Below are 27,468 nucleotides of genomic sequence, written 5' to 3' on the forward strand. Positions count from 1 at the left end.
GACCAAACATACCCGCCTCTCCAACAAACACTTCCTGTGGTGCACTGCTGGGACCCTCCCCCACCGCGTTGTACACACTGAGGCGGATCTCGTAGCGTTTGTGTTTACTCAAATCTGCAAGGAGAGAACCCATAGCAGTATTACAATTGAACAGTTAAGATAAACGAGCCAAAAAAGAAGTTTCTCCAGAGAGACACAGTGATGGCCGTTGGAGAGAATTGCAGGGCAAAGTGATGCAAATATGACGTTGTTGAGGGGACACAAAGACGATTTGTCAGCGATTAATAAGAAAGAACACATACTAAAATAATGACAGGGCAGCTCAGAGAGAATTAAGTCATGTACAGATCTTAAGAATTGGCGGCGGCCCCTCAGTGGATATGGCTGAGTGGAATTGCTGGCACAAAAACGCAGATGCTGTAAATTATTATACAAATGGCATATTTGCATGTAACATGATGTTATGCAAACAGATGGAGAGTGACGGAAGAGAGTCGTGAGGGGGATGTGGGACTTACTATCCAATTCATATTGGGTGAGCGAGGATTCACTCAAGTTCCTGATGCTGTAAGGAGCTGGAGTTTGGATGGAGGAGGGACGGGGTTGGGAAAGAGTGGCATTATTAGCTGACTTACATGGTACAGAAAGTACATTTAATACCGCTTTCTTCATATAACCAGACGAAGCTGATGGGTAAGCAGTGAAAAAGCAAACTCACCAGTGAGATCGGCCCAGTTGACAGACGGACTGTTAACTGTGCGGACAGTGAAGCTGCGTAGCCGGTCGTAGTGTAACTCCCGGAACCGGACCCTGAACCCCAACAGGACTCCGTTTATGTAATCCTCAGCGGGAGGCTACGAAGAGATTAGGTTAGTTTAAAGCCCAGTGCTTTAACAAACATGAATCCATCCTAACATTCACAAAGTAATGCAACAGCGTACCTGCCAACGAACCAGGACAGATGTGGTGGTGTGAGGTGTAACAGACAGGATTGTTGGGGCTTTGTCCGGGGCTAAAGGAGATAAGGGAGGGGAAAAAAAAATAAAAATGTAATGTTGCCGTTAGCAAACCAACACAGCTGAGCTGAGTGATATATATATAATTCAAACAGTCTGCTGGATAACAGCTTGAGAGTAAACACACGCACTGTTGACATAAAGCATTCGCTGTGAAAATCCAAAGTCAAAACATTGATGTGAAGGCATGTTCAGCCAATTACAAAAGCTGTCTTGTACAACTGAAGAGAAAAATCAACGGAGGACGTCTGTGGTGCCGCACGTTCTTACCGTCCTGCAGCGTTGTGATGGCCTCGCTCTCCTGGCTGTATTCACTGTCTCCAATGTCATTAGTGGCTTTTACGCGGAACTGGTATGAAGTGAACGGCTTTAACCTTCAAAGAGACCAAAAAAAAAACACGTCATGTGCGGCATATATTTTGCTCTTATCAAGTCCTATCTTCTGACTGAAAATAGGAACATTCTGACTGCTGACGTGGACTTTCACATTTACCTATCGACAATGTAGGATTGTGTCTCGTGGCTGACCGACGCAGAGTGGACGGTCCAGTTGCTGTCCGGCAGCTCTCTGTACTGGACCGTGTAGTAGCGGACGGGGGAGAGGCCGTCGCTGCCTGGTTCCCATGACAACAGCACTCTGCGAGCCAAAACTTCCTCTTGAGGCACTACGGGCCGGCTCGTGGGTTGGGGTCGGGCTGTAGAGCGCAGACACACACACACATTCATAGTCTCGCTCAAACTTAATATTTAAAAGGTGAATCAGTGAAATAGCTGCGATGTTTTACCTCTCTTTTCTGTGGTCACCACCAAAGCCTCGGCGGCCTCACCCCAACCCTTCCGGGTCTGAGCGGTGAGGCGGTAGACATAAACCATTTCTGGCTTCAGCCCAGACGCGGTGTACTGCCGCGCGCTGGGACTCAGCACGTCTACGGTGGCGCCGTTGCCGTTTGAAGAGTTTCTTCTGTACGTGATCTGATAGGCTAAAAAGGAAAAGCTCATGTCAATAAGAAGTCACGAGAGAACAATTTGCCTGCAGTACAAAAATCAAACAATATTGAAGTTTCTTTTTTAAGACCAGCACAAAAGCAAAATACTAATATCCGTGGTCGCAGATGGAAATCTGTAAATTGCAAACTCACCCAGGATAATGCCGTTGGGCTGTGCAGGAGGCTGCCAGATGAGCCTGACGGAGGACGTTCTGACTTCTGGGAAGAGGATGCCGACTGGAGGGCCCGGTACTACCAAGAATAAAATGTATAAAACGACAAATCAGGGAAGAAGAAATAGGCTTTCTATCACTTGTCTTTTCATACAAGGTGAAATCAGGGAGAATATCTAACCACTTAATGGAAAAATACCCTTTGAACAATTTCAAAGACAACAAGATGATGACATAAGTGGGTAACATGGATATCTTTACCATCATCCAGGGTCCTCTCTAAGATGGACGGCGAGCTGCTCCTTCCGTCTCCTATACGGGTGAAGGCGAGGACCTGGATCTCATACAGGACGTACTTGCCCAGACCATTTAGCTGGACACTGTGGGTGGTGTTGCCTTCCACTGCCCAGAAGTCGGGAGCTGTGTCCGAGTCCTTCTCCTTATACACAACCTGAAAATACACAGCGATCGTTATATGGGTGGAGAACTTTTCAGGTGATGGGGAATTTAGACTTTTGTTCTAATTGTGAAAAAAAGATGATATTAGATATTGTGAAATCAAGATCATTGAGAGACTGCTGACCTTGTACCCGAGGATGAGTCCATTGCGGTCAGTCTCTAGGACTTCCCCCCATCGCACCAGGATGCTGCTGGAGGTGGTGGCGAAAGCCGACACGTTGGTGGGACCGCTGGAGGGCACTGCAGTAAGACATTAAGGATGGAGCTCAGCACACTGCACCTGCATGCATGTGTTCGGCATGCGAATGCACATATTTCTTTCCTCACCAGACTCCCTGGTCCTGCCGTGGACCGGCTGGCTCCACGGCCCGGAGCCGATACCATTGACGGCCTGAACTCTGACCACATATTCCGTCCACTCCTCGAGGTCCTCGATCGTGAACTCCCTCTCCAGTCGGTCCATGATGACGTGAGAGAGAACGCCCCCTTTTGACCCGGCTTTAGAGTATTGGACCCGGTAGCCAAGGAGATCTGGATTCCCATTGTACTCCCACTCTGGAAGAGGCTGAGAGGATTTGTTTTTTGTTTATATTCCCCGAGTTCAAGCAAAATCAATATGACATCATAACTGAGTGCTTAATGAAACAATAAGCCAGAAGAAGCTGTACTTCACAGTGACTTTACAACAGCTCAGAGGCGTTAATATGAGAAGATAAACCCTCCAAGCACTTAATACTAAGTGGTTTTAATAAAATGTGGCAATACTCCATTGTCTTAAAATAATTGCACATTTATCTCTTCAATCAATAATACTATAATCCTAATATCTAGCAGGCCGTTTCGCTCTTGAAAGGCATAACAGGTTTGAGTGATTTATTAATATTGAAATAAACTGTTGTGCTAAAGTGTGTTTTCTGGTGTTTGCAAACACAATGCCACTCGACCATCCTGTTATTAATAAGTAGTACATCATGATAATTGAGCATCATGCTCCTGCCTAAATACAAGATATGCAATGTATTATGTCAAAGTGCTTGTGTTACTGAAATACATGTGGCTGTGATAAAGTTTTACTTTAATTCAGCACACACTTTTGAAACGTGTAGCAACCATAGAGCATTGTTGTACGTTTGAAAAGTCGCATCACACAGCTGACAATGTTGGTAAATCCAGATGACATGCACTCTTTATAATCCTGCAGGAGCTGCAGCAGTATCCCGCCTCTGTCTCTCACTGCCTGGCAGAGCTCAGGAACTGGCACAGTGATGATAATGGACAGATGTAGCAAACAATACATTGGCCAAGTGCTGACGCAGGAAGCAGCAATAATCAAGGACGAAGTGCATGCAGAGTACAAGAACAAATTCATAGAAGAAGGAAGAGGCAACATTTAAAAAATACACAAGACCCAATGTGCCAAATTCTAAATGAAGTTTTGTGAAAAGATAGTTCATTGTGAGTCAGTTGAATAGAAGCCAACTGTCATAGAGAAAGACATAATTTAACCTAAAACGTTTTAAGGATGTGAATTTTTTTTTTTTTTTTTTTGTGATTTGGATGGGCTAAATTAAATTGCCTAAATCTGATTTGACAAAGCTTATCTTATCAATGTTGTATCCAATTTATATCCCAAAGGCATTTTGGCAATTCAGTCTGAACATGAATTTCTACCAACGAGAAGGACAAAAAAAAAAAGAGAGAAGCAAAACACTAACCACCCAGCGAAGCCACAGGCTGGTCTCACTGGCTGTGCGCAGGGTAACGTTGGCGGGGGAGATGTCTGGAGGCGCCTGCAGGGTCTCAATCTTCCTCGAGGGCTGACTTGGAGGACTGGTGCCCACAATGTTGACCTGACGCATTCTGAACCTGGGGTAATAATAAACCAGCAGATGATGGATAAATAATCTAAATATGGGTGTTTAGCCAAGATATGCTGGTAATATTGGAAAGGATTACATTAGATTATATAACAATAGATTAGATAGAATTTTAATGATAACCAAAATGAAACTAGGTCATTGTAAAAGCAGAGAAGATCTACTTATGAGTATAGAAATAATGAAAATAATCCCAACGTTATTCTGGATGACAGTAAATGTATTCATCAGGATAACGTGTGACAAATTGATTATTTTAGCAAATTTGTATACATATGCTGTTTATATTCATGTGTGTGCGCACCTGTAGAAGGTGTAGGGGTTCAAATCCAGGACCTCCAGCGATCTAGCATCAGGTTCATTAGACAACTGATGAACCATCAGCCACTCTTCATTTTCTCCTATTATGCTAATCTGAAATGCACAGAGAGAAAGAGGTGATATCAGCAGCAGAAGATATTAAATACATTAACTTGTATTTAAAAAAACTTGTGCACCAATATTAAGACATCAAGCAACTTGTAAAAAAAAACAAAACTGACTTGTGTCAATATTTTAAAATAGATATTAAGCATCTTACCTGGGCTTCAACATGCCAACGGGAAATGGATGTCTTGCCATCATAACCTGGTTTGAACTGCAGGTTGACAGAGCGTGGGCCGATGTTGGAGATGGCTAAATTGGTTGGTGGACCGGGCAACTCTGTCGAAGGGAATGGAGGAAAGACAGAATAAAAATACATTTCACAAATACCACTCCATTTTGAGATAGCTGTGCAGAAATCTGGACTAAACTTATCTAGCACTAAACATGTTTATTTCTTCCTTAAAGTTGGGCATTTAAACATGAGGGTGACAGCATCGCAAGATACTATCATCAAGTGGCCATTTGAGGAACTGCACTTTTCAGCCCTGGTCGGCTCGTCGGCTCGTCGGCCGATTTTTTTCTTCTTTTATTTTGTCAAAACATTTGATTCATCCATTGCTGTTGGGTGGTGATGAAAATATCCAACAACAAATAAAAAAAATTAGGGCTGGGCAGGTTAAGTGGTTAACGCATAATTAATCTGTCAATCCTTTAACGGCGTTAACTATTTGATCATGCGTTAACTGCATGTTGTTGTTCTTTTGCATTATTTGTTTTTTTATTTTGCATTGGGAGGGGTTTATCGCTTTAAATCTCTCCAGACGGCGTAGTTCACACCTGGGCGGCTTACGGCTCTCCCAGTCCGGCCCTCGTGAGGTCAATCAAACATGAAAAATAAATAAATAAATGCATTACAGCGACACTGCTTTTACTTTGAAGGCGATTTATGTAGGTGCACGCACGCGCCTCCGTAGCCTCACCGACAGGCAGCGTTGACGAATTGAGCCTCATGTGAACGCAGGTATTGTTATGTAGTTTCTGTTCTCAACGAGCAGCGGTGCAGCAACAAGCTGCTTCGCTCCACAAAGCTCGCAGAAGGGCAGTCTACCGGCAGGCTCCGCGACCAGATTGAAAGTTAATCGCGCATGCGCAAAGCTCCTGACCCCGCGGTCTGATCCACTGTGGCAGAGCACTTTAAGTCAGTATCACTTCTGGATCGTTACTCTTCTCTCAAAGAGGAGAACTTTCCTCACATCACAAGATGTTCAGTGCACTTGTTCAAGTCAACACAGACTGGACTTTTCTCACTGAGGAAGAAAAACTGAACTGAACTGGAAAATATGAAAAGCACTTATTGATTTTGTCTAAAGTGAATCAATTGCTGGTCTTTAACATCCATCTTTAAGGTAAGCAACAGACTGAACATGGACCGAAGAAGGAGTGGTTTGTCCCTCACAGGGACCCTTACTACTGAAGGGTATCTGTTCAGATTTATAAACTATATATGCATGTATGTTAACTTTCTGTTGCTCCAGAGTGTGGTTATATTGTTATGATAACATTACTTTAAAATACAAGCCTGCAATATACTGGTTTTTACTTCATTATTGAATTTGGCGCATAATGCGATTAATCGCAGAAAAATCATGCGATTAATCAGTTCATTTTTTCAACTTTGCCCAGCCCTAATATATATATATATGTATATATATATATATATATATATATATATATATATATATATATATATGTATATATATATATATATATATATATATATATATATATATATATATATTCACACACAATTTAAAGATTACCAACCATAGCCTCAAATAGTTAATCCGTACATTTGAACACTCACCTGGTGGTACACCAGAAGAAATAGTGGAGGCAGAGAGCAGGCCCTGGCCCTTCGCAGTCATGGCTGCTACCTGGATGGTGTAAGTGGTGAGGGCAGTGAGCCCTGTCACCTTGTACTCCTGAGTCAGGTTGGGCAAATAATGTGTGACTCGAGTATTGGTTCTGTTGAACTCCTCCCAGGAGATGCGATAGCCTGCACAAAGAGGTAAATTTCAAAATAGTAGTTCACAGTAACTTCTGAATGGTGCCTCAGAGACAGAAGCGGAGAAGACATGTGGACGTTACATAATTATCTTGAATGGTTACCTGTGAGAACACCGTTTTTCTCTTGTGGCTCCTTCCAGCTGACTTTTAGTGAGGTGTCCAAGATATCAGTAAAGCTCAGGTGTCCCACCGCACCAGGGGCTGTAAAAAAAATAATAAAACAGGAAGTAAACAGAGTGAGCCACAGCCTAACATGTAATTATTCACAAACACCATGTAATATCCTGAATGGGAAAACTTACTGTCCTCGTGAGTGCGTAACCGCTGAGGCGGGCTGCGCGGGCCGTCTCCAGGGGTAGTGAAGCACAATACAGACGAGTAGTATTCGGTGAACTTTTTCAGGCTAGAGATGTAACCGACATGAACACTGTCCTGGAAGTTGGGACGCACCGTGATCACAGCGACCTCGTTTGCACGACTGAGTTCCCACGCCAGCAGCTGGAAATGATGGAGTGAGCAGGCACTGGATGTTAAATGTGCACTTTTATGTGTACTGAGATTTTTTTTTCATTAAAAACATAAAAAGTCTAATCAAAATTGTTCTCATTTGGTAAATTCATGAACCCTTCAGGAGATTAGGCTTTCCGCCTATGTGACGAGAGTTTGCCTTCAGAGCCCTTCTCTAGCTCTGGCCACTAGAGGGCACTAGTTGACAGAGAGGGGCGGCTCACCTTATATCCCTGGTTGATTCCATTGATAAACTGAGGGCTCGGGGCACTCCAGGTAAAACGCACGGTGGTGGAGTTGACAGCCTCAGCTTGTACATTTCCTGGTGGCACAGTGGGCACTGATCCAGAGGAGGGAGAGAAAACAGAGTGACAGAAGGAAAGGGTAAGAGAAGAACGTAAAACTGTTCGAGAGGCACTTTCAGATGAGCCTCGTTTAGAGTGTGAGAATCAGGTGGGAGCTATTTTTTTATTTTTATTTGGGCTCATTTGGGGAGGAAAGAACACGCCAGTCAAACCGTGTGTGAGAGCAGTTGCCTCAGGCGGCTTCCAGGTGAACCCCGCAGCAGTTTGTTTGAAATGAGCACGTGATTCTGATGTAACATCGGAAAACCGTCGGGTAGTCACATATTAATGAAGCTGATTGGCCGGTATCGGTCCTCGTATCCCCCACGCTATCCTCAATTCCCTTTGAACGTATTTAAATGCACATCGTGATCTGCTCTTGAGCCTTCATTGGAGTGACGGAAACGTCTCATTAATGAGAGCTGAGCTAAACAACACGAGTGCCTTGTTCACTGTCGTTATTCACTGACAGTTGATGAAATTATTATTTATTTTTTTAGCAGGGAGAGAGACATGGAGATGAAATACAAATCTTCAAGGTTTTCAAAGATTTTGGTAATTAAACACAGCAATCCTGTATTATTATTATTTTTTTTACAAATGCAGTACATTTGTTTGTTTTTGCAGGTGCATCAGACTAACTCATTAATTTGTCGATTGATCAAGCATCACTTTAAGCATGCAGACTTTCCAAGATTTTAACATTAGTGCTCGCCAGGTAGATTCCATAATTTCTGAAGCATCTGAAGTGTGTTTTAATCGGCCAGCAAAAATAAACTGACATGAGCCGTTTTTACATCCTCAAACAAACATACGTTCAACAACTTTCATGATGTAAATGCATGAGAGAAAACTTAGATTTTTTTTTTATACAGCAGAAGTATCGGAAATGTAAAGAAAGGGAAAAGACCAGAAAAAAGCAAAACCAAGCAATGTGTGTTAAAAGAGACAAGTGAAGAAGACAACTCGGACAGAGAGAATACATTTGTGTGTGATTTAAAGAGTGGCTTGGGGTTGAGACCGGCTGCGTTTAGGTAAGTATGAGAAAGACTTTCTGCTTATCCGTCAACTTTATTTTGCCTCTGCAAGGTTTTTTAGACTAGTCCATAACAAAAAGCTTTAAAAATAAATCAGCTTAAATTTGACACCAGTGTAGCAGACGAAGATACATCACAAACACTTGTAAAACCTAATGAAATCAAAATATCTGCTGATTCACCCTTTCTAATAAATGCATCTGGGCAGCGAGTGGAACAGAATATAGGAAATGGAAATACTCCCAATTTTCTTATGAGTGCTCTTGAGAATATTTAGTGAGCCTGGTGTAGAGGATCTCTGTCCATGGAGTGGATTTAACATGACAGGGATTTAGAGATATGTGATTGTGTTAAGCCTTCCAAAGCTTTATATACAAGTTAAAGGAATTTAAAATCAAAGTAGCAGCCAGCGCCGAATATCCAAACCAAGAGCGATATTCTCTTTCTTGTGTTAGTTAAAGTCGAGCAGCAGCTACAATTTTGTAATCTATGCATTGCCTTTTTAGGAAAGTCAGTAAAGAAAGCATTATTTCAATATTCTTAAAATTAAAATATGAATTAACCTTCCAGCACTCTGATGCATTAGCTATAGCGTACATTGGCTATTTTTCTAGATTCGGTGCAAAAAATAATCTTGGATCTGGCTTGGTTTTAAGTTTACAGTGGCAAATGTGACTGAATCTTCATTCTCTGAAGATTTTGAATAGACAGGAGAGGCAAGCAACATAAGGTGTGGTAATCACTGGGTGTAACAGAAATATGTAGCTTTATGACACGAGGGAAAGTTCACAATGTGTGTTCTAATTATACTACTCTGCATGTCCAATGAGAAAAGAAGTCAACCGAGGAAGCTTCCTTTGGAAACATCGAAAGGTACGTCGACAAGTCTGACACACATCACCACCTAGCTATACGCAGAGTCAATGAAACAATTTTAAACCACCCCAAAGTAGTTGACACTATTAAGATCTACGAGACGAAAGTGATCTGAACCAAAGTAAAAGCTTGGCTTGCATTTTATAAAAAAGCTCTGATGAACCTATCGGCTCATGTCTGCACACAATTTATTCTACGATCCTGCAGCACTTAGGGAGAAATTACCAACATAAAAACGACACAAAAAGCAGTGCTGAGAGGCAAATAGCACTTACATTGCCATGTCTTTTACATTCCTGTATAAGTCTCGCTGCTGCAGCCTGTGCCAAATACTGACTACTGATTGAGACGGGAGTAGGACAACTGCAGTAGTCTTCTTACCAACAAGTGTGAATCACCTTTTCAAGGTTAGCAAAGGATTTTCTTAAAAGCCCGCTGTGCAGAAAACGCTTAATTTGGTGGTTCAAAACAGATCATTAGAAAAAACGATCAGTCACAAGTTCTGGGCCGCAGGGGACAAACACGATGAGGCTAGTGTGTGGAACTAAATAAAGTCTCGGGCAACTTGCAGACCATATGCAGTACATGACTCAGAGCCTGTGTGTTTCTCTCACCCCCTTGCAGTGTCCATTCAGTGACTTTATGGCTGTAGGTACCCCGGCCCGCTCCATTATACGCTGCCACCTCAATCTCATAGTTGGTCCAGATGATGAGGTCCTCCAGGAGCAGACTGGTCTGGTCTGAGTTGGTGATGTTTTTCATCTGACAATCCACTGGAAGCCCTGACAGACAGTACCTGGCAGCAGAGGGAGTAATCGATAGACAGGGGGAGGAAGGAGAGACAGACATACAGACAAGCCATAAATATATTAGAACACTGGTTCTCCGAAGAGGTAGTGGTAATGGAGTGGAAGACATGCGGAACAGTGTTGAAACGGATACAAAAAGTGAGGTGGCAACAGATGAATGGTGGGGAAGGTATTTAATTCCATCAATTATTCCATTGCGGAGGTGAGAGAGAATGAAGCAAAATGGAGAGGAAGAAAAGGAGCTGACATAACAGTTATTATCACATCTGAATAGGATTGGCCCTGACAGGCATCTATCCTTAGAAAGGAATAATGCAGGCTGTCATGGTCTTTTTACCTGATGATGTAGCCCTGGAGTGGCCCATTCTGATGGCTCTCCGGGGGTGGCTGCCATTGGATCATGATGGACTGATTGGTGCGGCCACTTGCGATGACTGTCTGAGGGGGGGCGCTGGGCGGCTCTTCAGGGAGCGTTAGTCTGCAGCGGCAAGGAAAGAAATAGGAAAAGAGAGGTGAAAAAAGGAGCCAGAAGAGTGAAACCATGCATTAATTATCACACAAGTTTCTGCATATTTCTATCCCATTTCATCATAGGCATCAAATCATAATAAAGCCCGCTTTTCGTATTTTTTTTAGATCACCATAAAGGAAAGTTGGAATAAGTGTGTCTTTGTCCAAAACATATTTTCTATAATACTGTCCGCAGAGGGACATCTTGCTATGGCATGACAAGGATCAAAGAGGAACTGGGTGAAAATGGAGCAGCACAATAGAGAGCCAGTGTAAGAGAAAGATATAAAAGAACAAGAAAGAGAGATCCAGGCAGACTTTTCCCTTAAGCCAATTTAAGATGACATCTTGATTTCTTCCCAGTGCACCGGAGCACTGCTCTGGAGGAGATGAAGCAGAGTGTTTAGGATCAAAGAGGTGTGCCCGAGAGATGCCTCAGAAAAGCCCTGCACTATCACTGGCGCTCAGTCACCCTCCTGTGGTGCACTCTTGTCTGGGTACCTCCACACAGGAACTCAGCTCTCTGAATGAGTGTGCGGTGAAAAAAGTGTGTGATGGGTAGTGATGGCATTTCAGGTAGCTCCTTGCCGCAGGTATAAAATCAGCACATGAGTGGTGCCGATGCTGACTGGGTCAGAAATCCGTGCATATAGGTGAATCCTGATGAGCTATGAATGTGTGTCTGTGTGTGGTGCGTTTGACCGCTTCGTCTTGCTAGTCAAGAGAATTCACTTGAGATTTGAGTCTGTGTGAAGCTCTGCCTCTTTCAAGCCTCTCTGTAATTTACTATGCAGAACGGCAAAGGACGTTAATAGGAGGGAGAGAAATGAAGCTGGGTCAGCGCACCCATCAAGTCTTCACAAAGCGCAATTTCAGCTCATTCACAGTTTTTATCTCTAAAAAGGCCCATCCCGAAGCTGGCGCTCCCAAAGCAGTGAAGACCAAAAAGTGGAGTTACAGGAAATAATCATTTCTATTGAACTGCAAAAACGAGGGAGAAGAACAGGTCGTTCCCGGTCTGTGGTGCAGCGCTGTTCTCACCAGAGTACACATTAAGTTATACAGAATGTCAGCAGCATCTTTAATATTCAGGAGATGCAGAACGGCTCAAGCTCGGTACCCACCGGTCGGTCTCTTTGCTGAACTGGCCCCTGCCCACGTCGTTGACGGCACACAGGCGGAACTGGTACGAGCGCGCTGGGATGAGGCCACCGACAGTGACCCCAGTAGACTCTGGTTCAATGTTGGCCAGAAGCACCGTCCAAGGGGCATCTGAGGCGGAGGAGACGCAAACATAGGCAGAGCTGTGAGCAACAGCGAGTGAACAATAAATGTCTGTGGGAGAACACTCTTGAGAAAAATCTCTACAGCACTTTCTAATTTAAATTCAGTGTTATTCCTGACTGTAATGGCACACCGTCGTTTCATTTTCAGCAATAATATTGCAGCTGGTGATAAAAAGCAAGTCGTACATTTTGTATACACTCCCTCTAAATATCAAATTGAAATTCAATTATCCCAAAAAAAAAACAGATCCCATCTGCATCCTCAGATTCATTTTCCCTTTAATGAGTTGCCATCTTCTCAATAAGCCTGAGCTTCGATGAGAAATGGCTGAACAATTTACCGAGAGCGTTCCCTGTTCTTTGAATTTGTCAAGTGAGGGAATGACAAGAGCGTTGGGCATCAACACAATTTGGTTGCCCTGATCATTCGCAAAAAAAGCGTTCAGGTGAGAGCAATCCAGTTATGCTGATTGTAGAGGGTAAGAGAGAATGCAGCTGCCAATTTTAGTGCAACAATGGACATGTAATATAATAAGATGTGTCGCAAATGAGTGTATGAAGATTAAACATACAGCTTTGAAATGACCAACAAAAAACAATATATGCATTAGTTTAGCAATGGAGAAGCACAATGAACCACTCACTGTTTTCCGAGACCTCCAGGACGTAGCGGATCAGCGGGCTGTTGCCGTCAAAAGCCTGGGCCCATGTGAGGTTTATAGCCCTCTTCTCTGTGGTGCTCAGAACCGCTATTGGGTTTTCTGGAGCATGGGGCAGTTGCCTGTTTGTATGCGTGTGTGTGTTTGTGTGTGTGTGAAAGACAAAGTGATAAAGAGAAATAGAATCAGACAAGAGAGGCAGCAAATAACAGCATTAAACAGCCAGGCGAGAGCCTTGCATTGTAAATATTAGAGGATTTGATGGATTAGAGAGAAGAGCGGCGATAAAACACAACAGTGGGGAAAACATCCATCCATCACGTCCCGGTCGGTCATAAATATGAGAAGAAGAAAAAATACACACAAGATAAGACAAGGGAGACAATAGGAAAATACGCAGACCTGACTCTGAGGTGGGCATTGCGGGAGTCATTGCCACCCACTGAGGTCACCCTGCAGGTGTATGTTCCGATGTCACCCGACCATGTTTGGGAGATGTGTAAGGTCCCGTCGGGATCCAGCCGCAGGCGTGGGGTTGTGCTCACGTCAATCACAGAGCCGCTCTTCTCCCAAACGTGCCTGGAGGTTTGCACATACGTATGTAAGAGTAGTTCTCGCTCTCACCCACACACACACACACACACACACACACCATGGCACACTCTCGCTTTAACACTCTGTTTCCAAGTTGTGACAGTAAATCTGCTTGCTTTGCGTGAGTTCTTACAGCAAAACACAGAAGGCGCTGACACCGATGAAAAGCCCTGTGAGGCTGATGGGGAAGGGATTTGAATCTTAAAACCATCTCTCTCTGTCAGACATACAGTACAGAATCTCTCCTCCATGCATTTCGCTCCTTATCATATACCCAACTGCACATATGGCCGGCCCCCCCCCCCCCCCCACGCCCTCTTACACTCACATACACTCCAGGAGCTCCTGTGATTAATTGCAACTGTTCTGGCTTTCCAGCTAATCTCCTCTGTGTTGCGTTTAATTAAAGGCGCTGTCTGAAGTTATTACTCTGTTTACATATTCATCTGTTTACCCCGCGATCTGATCAATGCCGTGGGCCCACAGGTGACAGGCACTCTAATCACTGGGCTCCACAGACATCACTTCACCCCCTCTGAGACAGATGCATGTGCACACACTCTATCATGATCAAGACTGTCTGAAGAATGAGGAGATGCGATGGGCTAATTCCACAATCACACTCAGAGTTTCAAACTCTTCCCATAGGAGGTCTTATGGGTAGATAAACACTGCAAGAGCTCTTACAGATTTCATAAACTAATTAAGTGCAACATTAATATACAAGCTTGTTTTCTAAACTTGGGTGGCATCAATAAACAGCTGCAAAAAAGCAAGGGATATCTGACATGCATAACAATGGTATTATATTGAAGAAAATGACAAGAAATTCAACAAGAGATATTGCAAATGAACGTTGTCATTACCTCACAGTGACACTTGGGTCATGGGTCACACCGCAGGTCATCACAGCTTTGGTTCCTTTGATGACACTCTGGTCTTGTGGCGGCTTGTTGATGCGAGTACGTGCTATAAACACACACACACACACACACACACACACACACACACACACACGGCTTGTTATTCAGAGACTGTGCTTGAACAGCGGATTGAACTAAACCAAGTCTGTCTGAAACTGGGTGAATCACGCTGTATTTCCAACGGGTGGAGTCGCGATGCTTTTCAAGGACTGACGATGTGGGGTTTTATGCACAGAAATTGAGTAAACGCATGAGTCATTAGACTATATATTCAGAATATCCTGACAATGACCTCCAGCAAACAGGTGCTTACTGCTTCCACAAGTTAATAAGTCATGGATTAAAAAGATGCTACTTTTTATTTTTGTTATATTTTGCAGAGTTTTAGCTTGGAGTCACAGTTTGCAGTATTTTCCACCAGTGCAAGGTAGAAAACGAGGACACAGGGGTATACGAGCGATGTGCAGACTGTTATGCTTACCCCAGACCACAAGGTCGGACGAAGCTTCATCGATGCCCCTGGAGTTACTGGCCATGCAGGTGTAAGTACCAGCGTCAGACAGGTGAGAGGGGCTGATTAGCAGGCTGCCCGACTCCAGCAGGGTGAACCTGGGCAGCTGGACCGAGCCACTGGCCAAGACACGTTCACCTGCAGGCAAGGGTGGATGTGATTGATGGTATGGGAAGGAGAGCGGACAAAAAGGGGTAACGGGGGAAAAAAAAAGGGAGATTAGGTTATTGGAGAAACGTCAGGGAAAACAAACAGGAGGGAAAGCAGTACATCGAAAGTAAAGCTTGTTTGGAGAAAATGCAAACTTCCATAGCTCTCGTCTACTTTGACAAATCCAAATGCGGCGTAATGAACACCCCACCGCAAGAACCTCATGCTGTTAGCACACCCACCTTTCTGCCAGGTGATGGCTGGCCGTGGGGCTCCCGAGGTCTCACAATGCAGAATGACTGACATGCTGTCAATCACGGCGCTGTCAGAGGGGCCAGCGGTGATGTTGGGAGCAATACCTGGCAGGGGAGGGGTCAGCCACACACACACACACACACACACACACACACACACACAAAGGCACACAGTTAAACACAATCTGGTGAGACCGAGGTGATAATGAGGGACATAAACAGCTTTCTCACTAATAACGCACACGCCGGCTGAGAGCTTAATAGACTTGAAAAAAGCGGCGGCTGTCAGGTCTCATTCTCAGGGACAGCTCTGAGAATCTGACAAGCCGCTTCCATCGCTCCGCTTCGCCCGCACGTTCTCTGAATCAAAAATAGCCAATAGTTGCCCGAGCATCCAAGTAGACAATTCTGTCAATGTGAAGAGATATATAGATAGATGGGTGTAGGAGGCAAGACAGAGAGAGAGGGAGAAAAGAGGATTAGAGACGAGAACAGAGGAGGGGATTTCAGAATAAAAAAGGGAGGGAACAGCGAGGGAAAGATGAGCAGAATTAAGCAGCAGTGGTGCAGATAGCTTTGAAATATTTTCAAGGGGACGTACTCGTAACAGCTAGGTAGGTGTTTGTCTGGATCTCTCCTGCGCGATTGCGGGCAAAGCACTGAAACATCCCCGTGTCATCTGGCAGGAGCCCGTTGATCTGGAGACTGCCTCCTACCAGCACCCGGTACCTGGGGATCTTTACCGGGCTGATGGGCACTGCATCTTTATACCACACTATGTCTGTCTGCGGCGTGCCTGCGGAGGAAGGAGAGGATCATTTATTTTCCCTCGTCACTGTGACCCTTTTCTTATTTTTATTCATACTTTCTTATTCCTTTCCCACATGCAATAGTAAAACCAACACCACGGCCTGACCTCGCGCCTGGCAGGGGATATCCACCACCTTCTCCATCTCGGCACTGATGTGAGTTGGCGGCTCTTTTACAAACAGAGGATATTCTGTTTCAAAGAAGAAACATAAGAAAACATTGCAACATTAAAGCCTTTAAGAACAACTCACAAATCATCTTTGCTTTAAAAAAAAAATAATATCTTGACCCCTCTCTGGTGAGCTAGCATTTGCAATCCTCTAGAAAACAGCATCAACTCAATTACTGAAGTATAAAATGTCAACACAATGTTCTTCCGAACTTTGGGGTTAGCGTGCTGATGCAATATTTGGAGTATTTTGGCTCAGCGGCTCTGGGCAAGTTGGAAACGTAAGCTGGGTTATTTACCAAGAACATGCAGAAAGGCCCCAGCAGTGACTGAGGGGACGCTGCTGCTGCGGAGTGACGCCTCACACTCGTAGTAGCCGCTGTCACTGACTGCAGGCAAACTGATGACCAATCTACGGCCGAAATCTCGGATCCCAGTATTGACCACGGCCCCGTCTTTCCTCCAAGTAATACTCATTTTGACGAGCGGCCTGCAATAGAAAAAGATGAAAAGGAGCACACACAAAAAAAAAGATAGAGAGCGCAGTTTGGGGTTTTTAATGCAGATTTATATTCTGTTTCAAGGTTACAGAGCATTGATGGAGCAATGGGATGCATTTGTCATTCTGATTAATTCTTTGAATTGGAGATAATAGTCAGAATCCAGGACGGAGATTTCGCGAGATAGGGGGAACAGAGTGAAGCCTTGAATCAAAGAGAAGAATGGAGAGCTACAAAATGAGAGACGTACAAAATACTTTTCTGTCAAGTCAAAACAAAAGGTCTCAAGTTTCCTTTGAATCACTAAATATCAGATGTGGAGGTGAGAGGAAGTGTTTTGATCATGCGTGCCGATCTATCTGTGTGTACGTGAATTGTCATTCTCCTCCGTATCCGCGTGCGTCCGTGTGAACATGTACCTTGCATTAGCAACACACTCCATGATAGCTTCGTTTCTCCCCATGGTTACACTGGTGTTCTTGGGGGGGATGATGATGGCGGGGGCGATGGGGTCTGCGGGTCCTCCCACATCTATCACACACACACACAGAAGCACATGGGAGTAGATATAAACACATACATAAACCATATGCAGACTGTCTGACACAGCCAACTGATCCTCACATAGAGACTGACTGTCTGTCACCATCATCAGCAGGTAGCCAGCACGCCGTCGCCAACTATTAACACCCCTGTCTTTACTTTAGATCCTTTTTCTAGTGCACACAGCATTTCCTGAGCACGGTGTTAGCCCAGGTGTTAGAAACCATTATGTAGCATAATTGAGACAAACACAAAAGGCGATTAAATGCAGCACCATCACTCACGGGTTTCACGGAGCCTCCAGCCAACCATCGATTCACTGCCCTCAATCAGTGATCTCTCTCTGAATCTGATCTCATTTTCCCACACCTCCCTAGAGTACGGCTACGGGCCTTTGTGCTTGTATGTGTTTGAGCGATTGCGCGTTTACAGCATATTTATAGTGTGTGTGTGTACCGTGTGCACACGCGTTTGTGTTCGCCCGGCGTGTGTCCGCGTGGCAAGTGTTTTCCCTGGGCTGCCCCCAAGGTAATAGGGCCCCTAATCAACTTTTTATTATCATTATTGTTATTTTGCGCCACCTCATTATAAATCACACCCGCCCAAGACCCATTTATGTGGATTCTCAGCAGCAGAATGACAAAGCTTCCTCTGCAAACACCGCCTGACGGGTTATTGCCGTTTGGTTCTGCTCCCCAGTTGATTGCTCTGTTCAACTCTCCAGCTGCACAGTTTTAAATAAATTCCAGTTGCATTAACATTTTAAAAACCCAGTTTACTCAAATTTACCATGTGAATTTACATTGTTTTGTGGGACTCCCCGAGCATACATTCTTACTCATGCCACTTACTGCGAAGCTGAGCTTCAAATTGTATAATTATTGCAAAGCCCAGTAAAGTGTGTATAAGAAGATGCAAACAGTGTTCAAAAGTAGTGATTTTAGCTGATCCAGATACTGTCAAGGAGGATTGTACAGCTTCAAGCGCATGCAGCTGGAAGGGAAAGCTTCTGACATTTTGCTTTCACATTCAAAGACTGCACATACAACATTTCAAAGTGAAGATATATGACATGACCTCAAAGCATACACACACAATGAAAGAATAATCCTTAGGCAGCATGACATGTATACAATAGGGGAGTGATGTTTGCTGGACAAAAAATGTGTTGCCATCTCTAGACTACTAGCTTTAAAACCCAAAGAAAGACTATATTTGTCATATTTAAAATGAAATATTGGAGGCAAATTTTTTTGACCTATTGACTAACTGGTAAATAGATCAATCTTGCAATACTGCAGCTGACGGAAATATGTTTTAATTAATTCCATTGCGATGGTACAAGCATCATCTTGAGACAATTATTAGGATTACCAATAATTTGCATTAGCCCATCAATCCATGTCGACAGCCTGTTGTCAAGTCATCAGAAGAGTAATACAAGTCATTTCATAGGATTCATGATGGAAAAAAAAATACTTGAGTCAGAAGTTATTGGTTAAAATGAAAGATTACAGGCTGATTTATTTAGTTTTGTGAGATTATGTGGAATGTTTAAATGATGTCGGTCTTATGGTCTCTGAGCTCCTGCTACATGGTATTGTAGTGGAGAAGAAACAGACAGAGAGAGAAGGAGGAAGAGTAGGAGGAGGAGGAAGAGGAGGAAGAGGAGGAGGAGGATGGATTTATGGAGAGGAAAGAAGTATCAGCACTAATATTTAACTTCTACTAAGAAGAGCAAGAACAAGAAATGATGAAGTCAGAAATTAGTAGTGGTATAAACAGCACATACTGTCAACAATAATACTACTATTAATATATAATATATAAACCTAGCACGATTCATGGATTGTAATTGTTGTGTGGAAGCTAAAACGGTGCCCTTCAAATTCAATGCGTTACATTTTAATGTCCAATAAAGATTGTTCAAATGTGCTACAGATTTTGGTAAATAAACACATTTGTTAATTTAAGTTAAATTCCTTAATAATTGGCTGAGAATGTTGTGTACGCTTGCCAAAGACAATGTAAACAGTGGAAAATATAATAAGTTATTTGACTAATGGATTCAGACGACATGATTGGTTCCTTAGCAGAGACTCATGTATTGCAGTTCATAAACTCTCAGTGTTGAGAATACCTCAAGTGTGTAATCTTCTAATTAAATGGGAAAAGTAAACAACATGGTGACCTGCATAGCAAGTTCTTGCTACTAATGTCACCATATTGTATACATCTGTCTGTGTCTAAAGACAATTGTAGACCCAAGTCAGCTGCAGTGAATTTCACACAAAGCAAAGCACCTGCCCACTTTGAGCATCAGTTTGCTTTTGACTATTAGACTCAGCTCTGTCTCATTTGTATGCTCCCTTCGGAACAACATGCTCCCTCTACTGCGTATTTGTCTTTTTGCCACAGAATTCCTAAATATTATGAACAAATGCAGCTGAAAAATAACAAACCTTATTGACTTTCAGACGCAAACTACGGTTTGTTTGATCCGCAAGGTCAGATTAAGTAATATTCAGTGATATCTGGTCCCCACAGATTGCTGTGTCATGCGTATTGAGCACCACATTGCAAACACAGTATTAACAATATGATGAGCAGATGCCAGAGCGAGCGAGGAAGCTGATATTAAAAATGTGCAGCTCTGCATGGGAGAAGGTTAAAATCTTCATACGATAGTCAAAACCCTCACTGGATAAATAATATAAACCACAAGCGACTCTGTGATATCTTTTTATCAAAGGCTGTATTATAGGTGGTATGAAATACTATCACAAATATCATCTTCAGAGACAGTTACATTTAGTGGCTCCTTACAAGTGGCTGGTAGATAGAAAGACTGATTTTAGATGAAAGTAAGTATCAGTAAGTGGAAGAATTCCCTAGACTTTGTTCAGATGAAAGAAGGTGAACATAGGTGGGAGGATGGGGAAGCATCAGGTTCAGCTAAAACACTAATGATATGACAAGTAGCTTGAGCAATGCCAAACTTTATTTGAAGTTGCGAGCGTATACAAGTGACGCCGACCTTCTAATCTGACGTGTGTGTGTGCTCGAGCGTGTTTAATCAGTCCCCGTTTGCTCAGTGTCATTTTCATAAATCTGCTTTTTGCGAGCAGCGGTTAAACCGAAGGTCCACTTTATGGGCCTGGACATCCAGGCAGTCAGAGAAGTGACGTTGGAGCTCTACCCAACACACACCTCATGACCGTAACTCACCGCCGCAGCCCGAGGTTACTGGAGGACCACAACACAAGAGATAACTATTGTAGGTAATGGGTATGATTACATCTGTTGGAGAGTGCGAGAAGAAGAAACGGCAGCAAGGAGCGAAATGATGAGAGGGCAAGCCAGAAGAGGGCGCTTCGTCTGTTTCTACGTCTTTGGCTGAGCCACCTGTTGTCGGGCTGCTGAATGAATGTGTGTTAAGCTGAAAAATAATGAGGGGTAAGACTTTTTTTTTCCTCCTTGCAACAACCTGGTAATGCAATCTGCTGATGACACAACCGATCTGCTCGTTATGTGTGGACGAGGAAGCCTGTTGCCTAAATGCGTGTGGGTGCGCGTGCGTGTGTACTTACTCTCCACGGTGAGTATGATTGGCTGACTGGTTTTGTTCTCCCCGTTCTTGTCATTGACTGCCTGAGCGTAGTAGCGTCCCGCATCAGGTGCCACGGTGGACAGGATGACCAGCGTGTTCTCCAGGGTGATGGCACTGAGTAAATATGCACGCACACACACACACACACACACACACACACACATTAGTTTAGCATTACTTGACACCATGGCACTCACTCATGCTGAACCTCAGCCTAATAAAGACTCAAACGGCTTGAGGTAGAGTAGAATGCAGTTCAAGCACAGACACACTCGTATCATTAAAACACAGAATAGCTGTTTCTTACAGTCAATAAAATCCTAAGGATAAACACACACAAACACTTACTGAGAAATGATGTCTCAAAAGAAGCACACACCCCCAATTTTATGAGCACTTCCATCTCCAAGGTACTGCAGTGTATTTAATGAATAGTTCACAATGTCTCTTGTTACTTTTTATACGTACTGTTCTGCAGTACTTGGGTATTTATACAAAGTAATTGTACTCGCTGTATTATCCTAGGGGGTTAAGGCTGGTCTGGTTGTATACTTACTGTATCCAGACAAATTAAGTGGTCCGACAGCAGCTTTGAGCAACGAATGAATTTCGGAGTCGACATAGTTATTTGTAAGACGTAAGCCACAGTCAAAGCCAATCTTTGTGCAACCTCCCCGAGTGTGTAGAGATGAAGGATAGAAACAGACAAAGACCGGCAACAGATACACATTTATTTAAATGCTGTACATTGATTATAATGAGTTGGTTAAGCATCATGTTGGCTTGGTTGATCTGTGACATGTCTTTTGGGATTAAGATGGATTTTTGATTTGCCCCACATTAATTGCTTTTACAGTAATTATGACAAGCAACACAGAATACAAGAAAATGGATGGATCATTATAAAAACTAGCAGCTGGCTTGAAAAACGGCAAGCGCTGCCTTTAAAATCGTTTCTGTGCCAGGAGAATGGCTGAACGTTGGTTAGGCTGATGGGCTCAAACGTTTGAGAGGGGCCCATTAAATGAGAGCTGACGCTAAGCACGCGGCCAGATTAGGCTCTTCGTATCTGCCAGCATCTGACTGATCGGCGCAGGATAAACAGACACACTCCTGGACAATTAGGAGCCGTGGCGCTCACTGAGTCAACAGACACTTACACAAACACACAAACACCAAGACACACACACGCCTTTGAATATCAATGTGGCCTGACACAAAGCGAGCAAACAGGCGGTAAATGCAGAGTGTCCTGTCAGTGGCTCTCATTGTCACGGTGCAAAGCTTCACCGCTTCACTTCAGATAAGAGTCAGCCGCATAGTAACCGGCTCTGGAATTGGTCTGGAACATTCATGGAATGGGCTGAGGTTTTTCTTACAATTTCCCTCTGTGCTTGTGCTGTGTTTTTTGGAGCCCTGCAGGCAGAGGGTAAACGCACCAATCCGTTATTTAAGGGAGAGCATGCAACTCTGGATAAAAGTCTTTATGTCAGCTCCGACATGGTAGAGCTCGCTGCTGAATAAAACATGAGGAGGTGCTTTTTGAGGCGTTGTGAACCATCTACATCTGTTTGTCTGGACGGCAAAATTAATCTCAGGTGATTACCTTCACAGTGTCTCTTCAGGAAATTTGCATACCTGAACAGTCATGAATTTAGTCAAGAAAATAAGTATCTCACACACACACACTCGAAGCTTAGTCCACACTGATATACAGTCAACCGCAGAACTCCCACTGTGCACATGCAGCCTCACACATATTCTTAACACAGGCACATATGCACGAACACACACACACTCCCACACACACACGTACACACACCCACACACACTCCCACACACACACCAAGGGGTGAGAGCTGTCAGTCAAACATATCATCAATTGAGGCCTTTTGTCCAATTTTGTCTAATTGGTTCCCCTGCTGCCTGCTCTATCTCTACCCTTCAATCATTCCGCCCGCAAAGTCAATAGGGGCGATATAATAACCCGCTTTATCATTGAGAGGTGAGTCAATGATGAACACGGCCGGCGCCAACATTTGTTCATAAACTACTCAGCTGAACTTCACTCAGGGTGTGTGTGTGGGGAGAGGTTGGAGAAAATCTGCGAGCAGTATTGAACTTCTTGGAGTTCTCTGAAGTAAAAGATATTCTGCTTCAGTGGCTCAGATACCCTATATGCTTGCTAAGACACGAGCAGAAACACACAAACCTTCCACTCTTTCACCTACTTCAACCAAGTTGGACTTACATGCGGCTGCTGGAGGGAATCTTACGTCCGTCCCTGAACCAGGTGATCTGTGGCCTGGGGAAGCTGTGTATCCGCGGTGACGGCATCAGAGCACCCTCACCCTGGGAAACGGTTTGAGACCTTTCAGCCTCCACAAAACCACCCATATCTAGCGGCATTAGAAGAGTGTAAGAAGGGGAGAAAAAGAAAGTGAGCAAAAGAGGAAAATTAATACGAGAAGAGAACGTGTTTTAAATTCTTACCAGCCAGATGAAGTAGGACTGTCATTATTACCACATTATGTCCCTTTTTTAAACGCTAAGCTCCTTTGCTCAGAGTGACTTATCGGCACACTGTGCCTCACAAACCTTTAACAAAAACAGTGTCCTCCCCTTACTGTTAGATGTGTGTTAAGAAAGCTGCACTTACAGGCAACCTGCACTTCGGTACTGCACTGCATTATAGCGCCCACTCGATTTCTCACAATGCAGCGGTAGTGGCCAGCGTGCGATCGGTCCAACGAGGGGATCAGATACCTAATGGGCACACACAACACAAAGTGCCATGAGTCATCATTAGCATGGCAGACAGATATTTATTATATTGGCGCTTTCAGTCCCACACCCGCAAGATGCTAAATGTAGCGAGAGGTTTAATTGGGCACCTGCAACACAGCTTAAATGGCATTCCACTTAGCTGTGAGACACGGATGCTCCAAAATAGAAATAGCCTATTTGATTCAAGTGTGATTCAGAGGTGATTTGCAGATGGACAGTAGATGTCAATCTAAAGAAAGAAGAATGTTATCTTAAGTCCGGCTGTGGAGCGAACAGCTGAAAGAGTTTCTGACTGACTGACAAAACTCACAAAAGCCCATTGTTATCCTGTATCTCCAGTCAGTTAAATCAAATCATACGAGCACCTCTCACCTGCTAGTCCTTGGCGCCCACAACTCTGTCCCTCCCCTGATGTGTATTCATGTTAAATGGTGTGTGTGTGTGTGTGTGTGTGTGTGTGAAATGCTCGGTGGATAACCCCAGAAGCTGGGTCCCCTTTAATTGGTTTGCGACAGCCACTTAGGAGTGTCGAGTCCGCCCTTACCATGTTCCCCCTGCACTGCAATTCATGGTAAGAGTGGGTGTAGGGGGATGGGGGGTGTTCTGATTAAATGGATTCCAGTTCTCCTCTTTGATCAAGGCTGGTGAAGAATAACAAGCAGAGGGGCTGGCCTGCAAAGACCCAGAGACTAAGCCACGTGAGAGCACAGCCAAATACTGAGGAAAGACGGAAAAACGAAGTAGAAGAAGACGAGGGGGAAAAGCGAGAGGAAAGAGGATGTGAGAGAGGGAGGGGCGGGAGACGTAGCCACTGATCGCAATCAGACAATGCCACCTGAGAGAGTCTGTCCATGTCTAGGGGACTGGACTGGGCAGACTGTGAGTAGAGAGTGAAGAAAACAGGGATAGAATTAGATATAAACTGACTTTCACTGTGGACTCCAACTGTGAACACACACATGCAGGCACACTGGCACACAAGTGTACATGGACATGATGCATTAGCGCATACACACACAAAGGCCTTGTTAGCACCAGCTGAAGCTTTTTCTTGCCACACTCTGTGTCGTTAGTAGAATTCCTCAGCATCGTGATGCGAGGCTGAAGTCTAAGAGTAATACAAAAATATAAAAAAAGTGCCCAGAAGAACTCCATGGTCAGTGAAACAGTATCAAACTGCTGACAGAGCAAAGTGGCCCACCCACACTGCACAATCTGATGAAAAATATGCATTGTTAGATTTAGTTGGAGCATTGATAGTTTCAACAAACAGCGACAGAGAAAATAAAGAGTTATCTGCTTTCACCATCTCTGCATAGTGAATACAGTGCGAGATACAAATCGGAAAAATCTAACAATCCCCTGAACACAAAATGTTATGTCTCAGGGGAGACATGCAGCCAAATCAGTCCTGAATAAATCCATAGAAATGAGCCTTGAATATGAATAAAAATGAGCAATTGAGCTATTAGTTACAATTAAATGCTGCTAAAATGTCCTTGTGTAGTAAGCTAATTATAAATGATGAATAAAAAAAAAGAAAAGATAATAGAATCAACTCGGGCTTGCAAGGCTGCATTCCTCACCTGTATTCCAAGGAGAAACGCGTGAGCTCGCTCCCGTTGTAGATCCATTTAAATTCCAGGGGCCAGCTGCCCTCTGCCATGCAGGTCAGGACCAGGCGGTTCCCCTCCAGGTGAACCTGGGTTTGAGGAGGCTCCATCTTAAAATAAGGTGCAACATCATCTGGAAACACAAAGAGAAGAACATAAAGTAAAGTACAAAGTGAGAGCGAAAGAAAGAAAGATAGCGGGTAAAAAGGTAGTGGTACAGTGATTCAGTAACCTCTGTGAATGGACACACAACACAATTTCAGGAAATGGGGACTCAGAACAAGCTATTTACATTTTTCTTCTGCACTGATTGGGAACTTGAAGGTCAACAGAAAAGCCTGCCAAAAAGCACATGAAATAAGTTGTTACTGCAAAAGCAGCTTACTCTTTTATTTCAAACTGAAATGCGCTGGCAAAGAGGTAGAGGAGCAATTTGTGCAGCAGGGGAAGTGTAAATGAACTCTTCCATACCTCTAGATCAGTGAAAGAGGATGGGGGAAAGAGACGGGGAGGGAGCGGGAGATGGAGAGAGGAGGGAAAGGGGAATAGACAGAAAGCAGATGGAGAAAAATATAGCAGAGATTGTACACAAAAAAAAAAAGAATGGCAGCAAGTAGGAGGAAGAGAGAGAGTGCGAAACTAGGAAGCCATGGGGGGTGGGAGTGGTAGAGGCTGCTTTAGAAAACACAAAGTTTCCCAGCCTTAAACCCCCTTCTCTGACAGGATGAGTTATGCTCTGTGCCTCCCTTCATTTATCTTTATAGTTCTCTAATGCAGCCAGATTATACAGGCCCCAGCCGCAACACTGCACACAGCCAGTGCAGCCACAGAAAGCCTTTAAGGTGATACGCCATGTCCAGGGCTGAGCTGGGAGACAAAGTGCTTTTATTTGAGCTGATGAAAAAGGCATGATCAGACCTATTGATCTGTCTGCCTCGCCAGCCACAGGCGACACTGAGCCGATTGTGCCAGTGTTTGTGGCGGGCTAATTAAAGTCTGTATTAATAGTTGCAGTAAGCCGCCAAAGGCCCGGAGCGCGCCTGGTTCTAGGTCTACCACACGAGCTGACTCACTCTCAACAGCGGATCGCTGAAGCCTGCTTCTCGCTCTCCACAAGCAGGGTTGACAACTTGACACCCAATATTTATGGTGGCGTATGCAGGGGACGGTGTGGTGGAACTGGAGGAATGTGAGGCGGCCTCGCCAAGCAGGGAAGGGGATGCAGGAAATTGAACTTGATTGAAACTGTAAATACAAGTGTGAGTGTGCATCTCTCTGTTTCACACAGACGGCCATGGCTATACATACACACATTCACAGAACAGGCTACGCACATACACACCAGCGCACACAATACCGCTCTGAAAGCGGCAGCTTACTCTCTTCTATTACCCCTAAAAGAGACCACTTACAAATGGAGGCAAACAAACAACAGCCTCCTCAGCGCTTTCTGTTTCGAAAAAAAAAGGTCTTTCAATTCTTTTTCTCTTTTGGTAGCAGAAAACACTCCACTACCTGGTTAATATTTCTACCACCTGCATGGATTTCTCCAAAAACAACACCGTCAAACCCAACAGACCATTGAAACTGATTCCTGTACGCGACCCCAAATGTAAGAGCCATCCATATTTTCCCCAGCGTAGTGGTGGCTTTTGATGTAATTCCATCCACTAGTAAATGCATCATTTCTTCTTATATCTAACACACACACACACACACACACACACACACACACACACGCGCACGCACACACACGCACACGCACACACACACACACTCTCCCAGAACATTCACTTATGCCTGAACAAACGCACCAAGGCAACACCCAACCACTTCCAGCTGGTTGCATGCACTTAGCAATGTGGATACATCAACAAGCCACTGTTAGGGACCTGCACAAACCAAAACCAGACGAACATGTCTCATCTGAGGCAAGAAACTGTCTTAATATCAATTTACTGATGGGAAATTGCAGAACAGGGAATTGAGTGCACAGTAGTTACCTGTTTTTAGTGCCACTCATGTGTTCACA

The 27,468-nt window shown here is 44.0% G+C and overlaps 1 protein-coding gene across 4 annotated transcripts in view; it reads right to left on the minus strand.

Moving 5' to 3' along the window:
• Positions 1-27,468, minus strand: part of sdk2a (sidekick cell adhesion molecule 2a) — a 78,514-nt gene that overhangs the window by 10,953 nt on the left and 40,093 nt on the right. For all 4 annotated transcript variants that reach the window (XM_068578627.1, XM_068578625.1, XM_068578626.1 and 1 more), the window contains exons 2-35: positions 25,410-25,569; positions 23,696-23,802; positions 23,288-23,435; positions 21,017-21,150; positions 17,303-17,414; positions 16,683-16,873; positions 16,321-16,404; positions 16,006-16,200; positions 15,393-15,509; positions 14,971-15,138; positions 14,433-14,535; positions 13,375-13,551; positions 12,958-13,094; positions 12,152-12,299; positions 10,855-10,995; positions 10,323-10,504; positions 7,676-7,791; positions 7,247-7,442; positions 7,047-7,145; positions 6,742-6,933; positions 5,092-5,213; positions 4,816-4,925; positions 4,350-4,500; positions 2,962-3,199; positions 2,759-2,874; positions 2,437-2,626; positions 2,156-2,254; positions 1,802-1,996; positions 1,510-1,711; positions 1,287-1,390; positions 942-1,012; positions 719-854; positions 519-575; positions 13-114 (exon numbers count right to left, since the gene is read on the minus strand). In XM_068578627.1, the coding sequence (XP_068434728.1) occupies positions 13-114; positions 519-575; positions 719-854; positions 942-1,012; positions 1,287-1,390; positions 1,510-1,711; positions 1,802-1,996; positions 2,156-2,254; positions 2,437-2,626; positions 2,759-2,874; positions 2,962-3,199; positions 4,350-4,500; positions 4,816-4,925; positions 5,092-5,213; positions 6,742-6,933; positions 7,047-7,145; positions 7,247-7,442; positions 7,676-7,791; positions 10,323-10,504; positions 10,855-10,995; positions 12,152-12,299; positions 12,958-13,094; positions 13,375-13,551; positions 14,433-14,535; positions 14,971-15,138; positions 15,393-15,509; positions 16,006-16,200; positions 16,321-16,404; positions 16,683-16,873; positions 17,303-17,414; positions 21,017-21,150; positions 23,288-23,435; positions 23,696-23,802; positions 25,410-25,569 (4,800 nt within the window). The remainder of the gene's footprint in view (positions 1-12; positions 115-518; positions 576-718; positions 855-941; positions 1,013-1,286; positions 1,391-1,509; positions 1,712-1,801; positions 1,997-2,155; positions 2,255-2,436; positions 2,627-2,758; positions 2,875-2,961; positions 3,200-4,349; positions 4,501-4,815; positions 4,926-5,091; positions 5,214-6,741; positions 6,934-7,046; positions 7,146-7,246; positions 7,443-7,675; positions 7,792-10,322; positions 10,505-10,854; positions 10,996-12,151; positions 12,300-12,957; positions 13,095-13,374; positions 13,552-14,432; positions 14,536-14,970; positions 15,139-15,392; positions 15,510-16,005; positions 16,201-16,320; positions 16,405-16,682; positions 16,874-17,302; positions 17,415-21,016; positions 21,151-23,287; positions 23,436-23,695; positions 23,803-25,409; positions 25,570-27,468) is intronic.

Source organism: Clinocottus analis, unplaced genomic scaffold (assembly GCF_023055335.1).
Source record: "Clinocottus analis isolate CAN_PGR_092001 unplaced genomic scaffold, fCliAna1.0.p SCAF_16, whole genome shotgun sequence".
NCBI classification, from domain to species: domain Eukaryota; kingdom Metazoa; phylum Chordata; class Actinopteri; order Perciformes; family Cottidae; genus Clinocottus; species Clinocottus analis.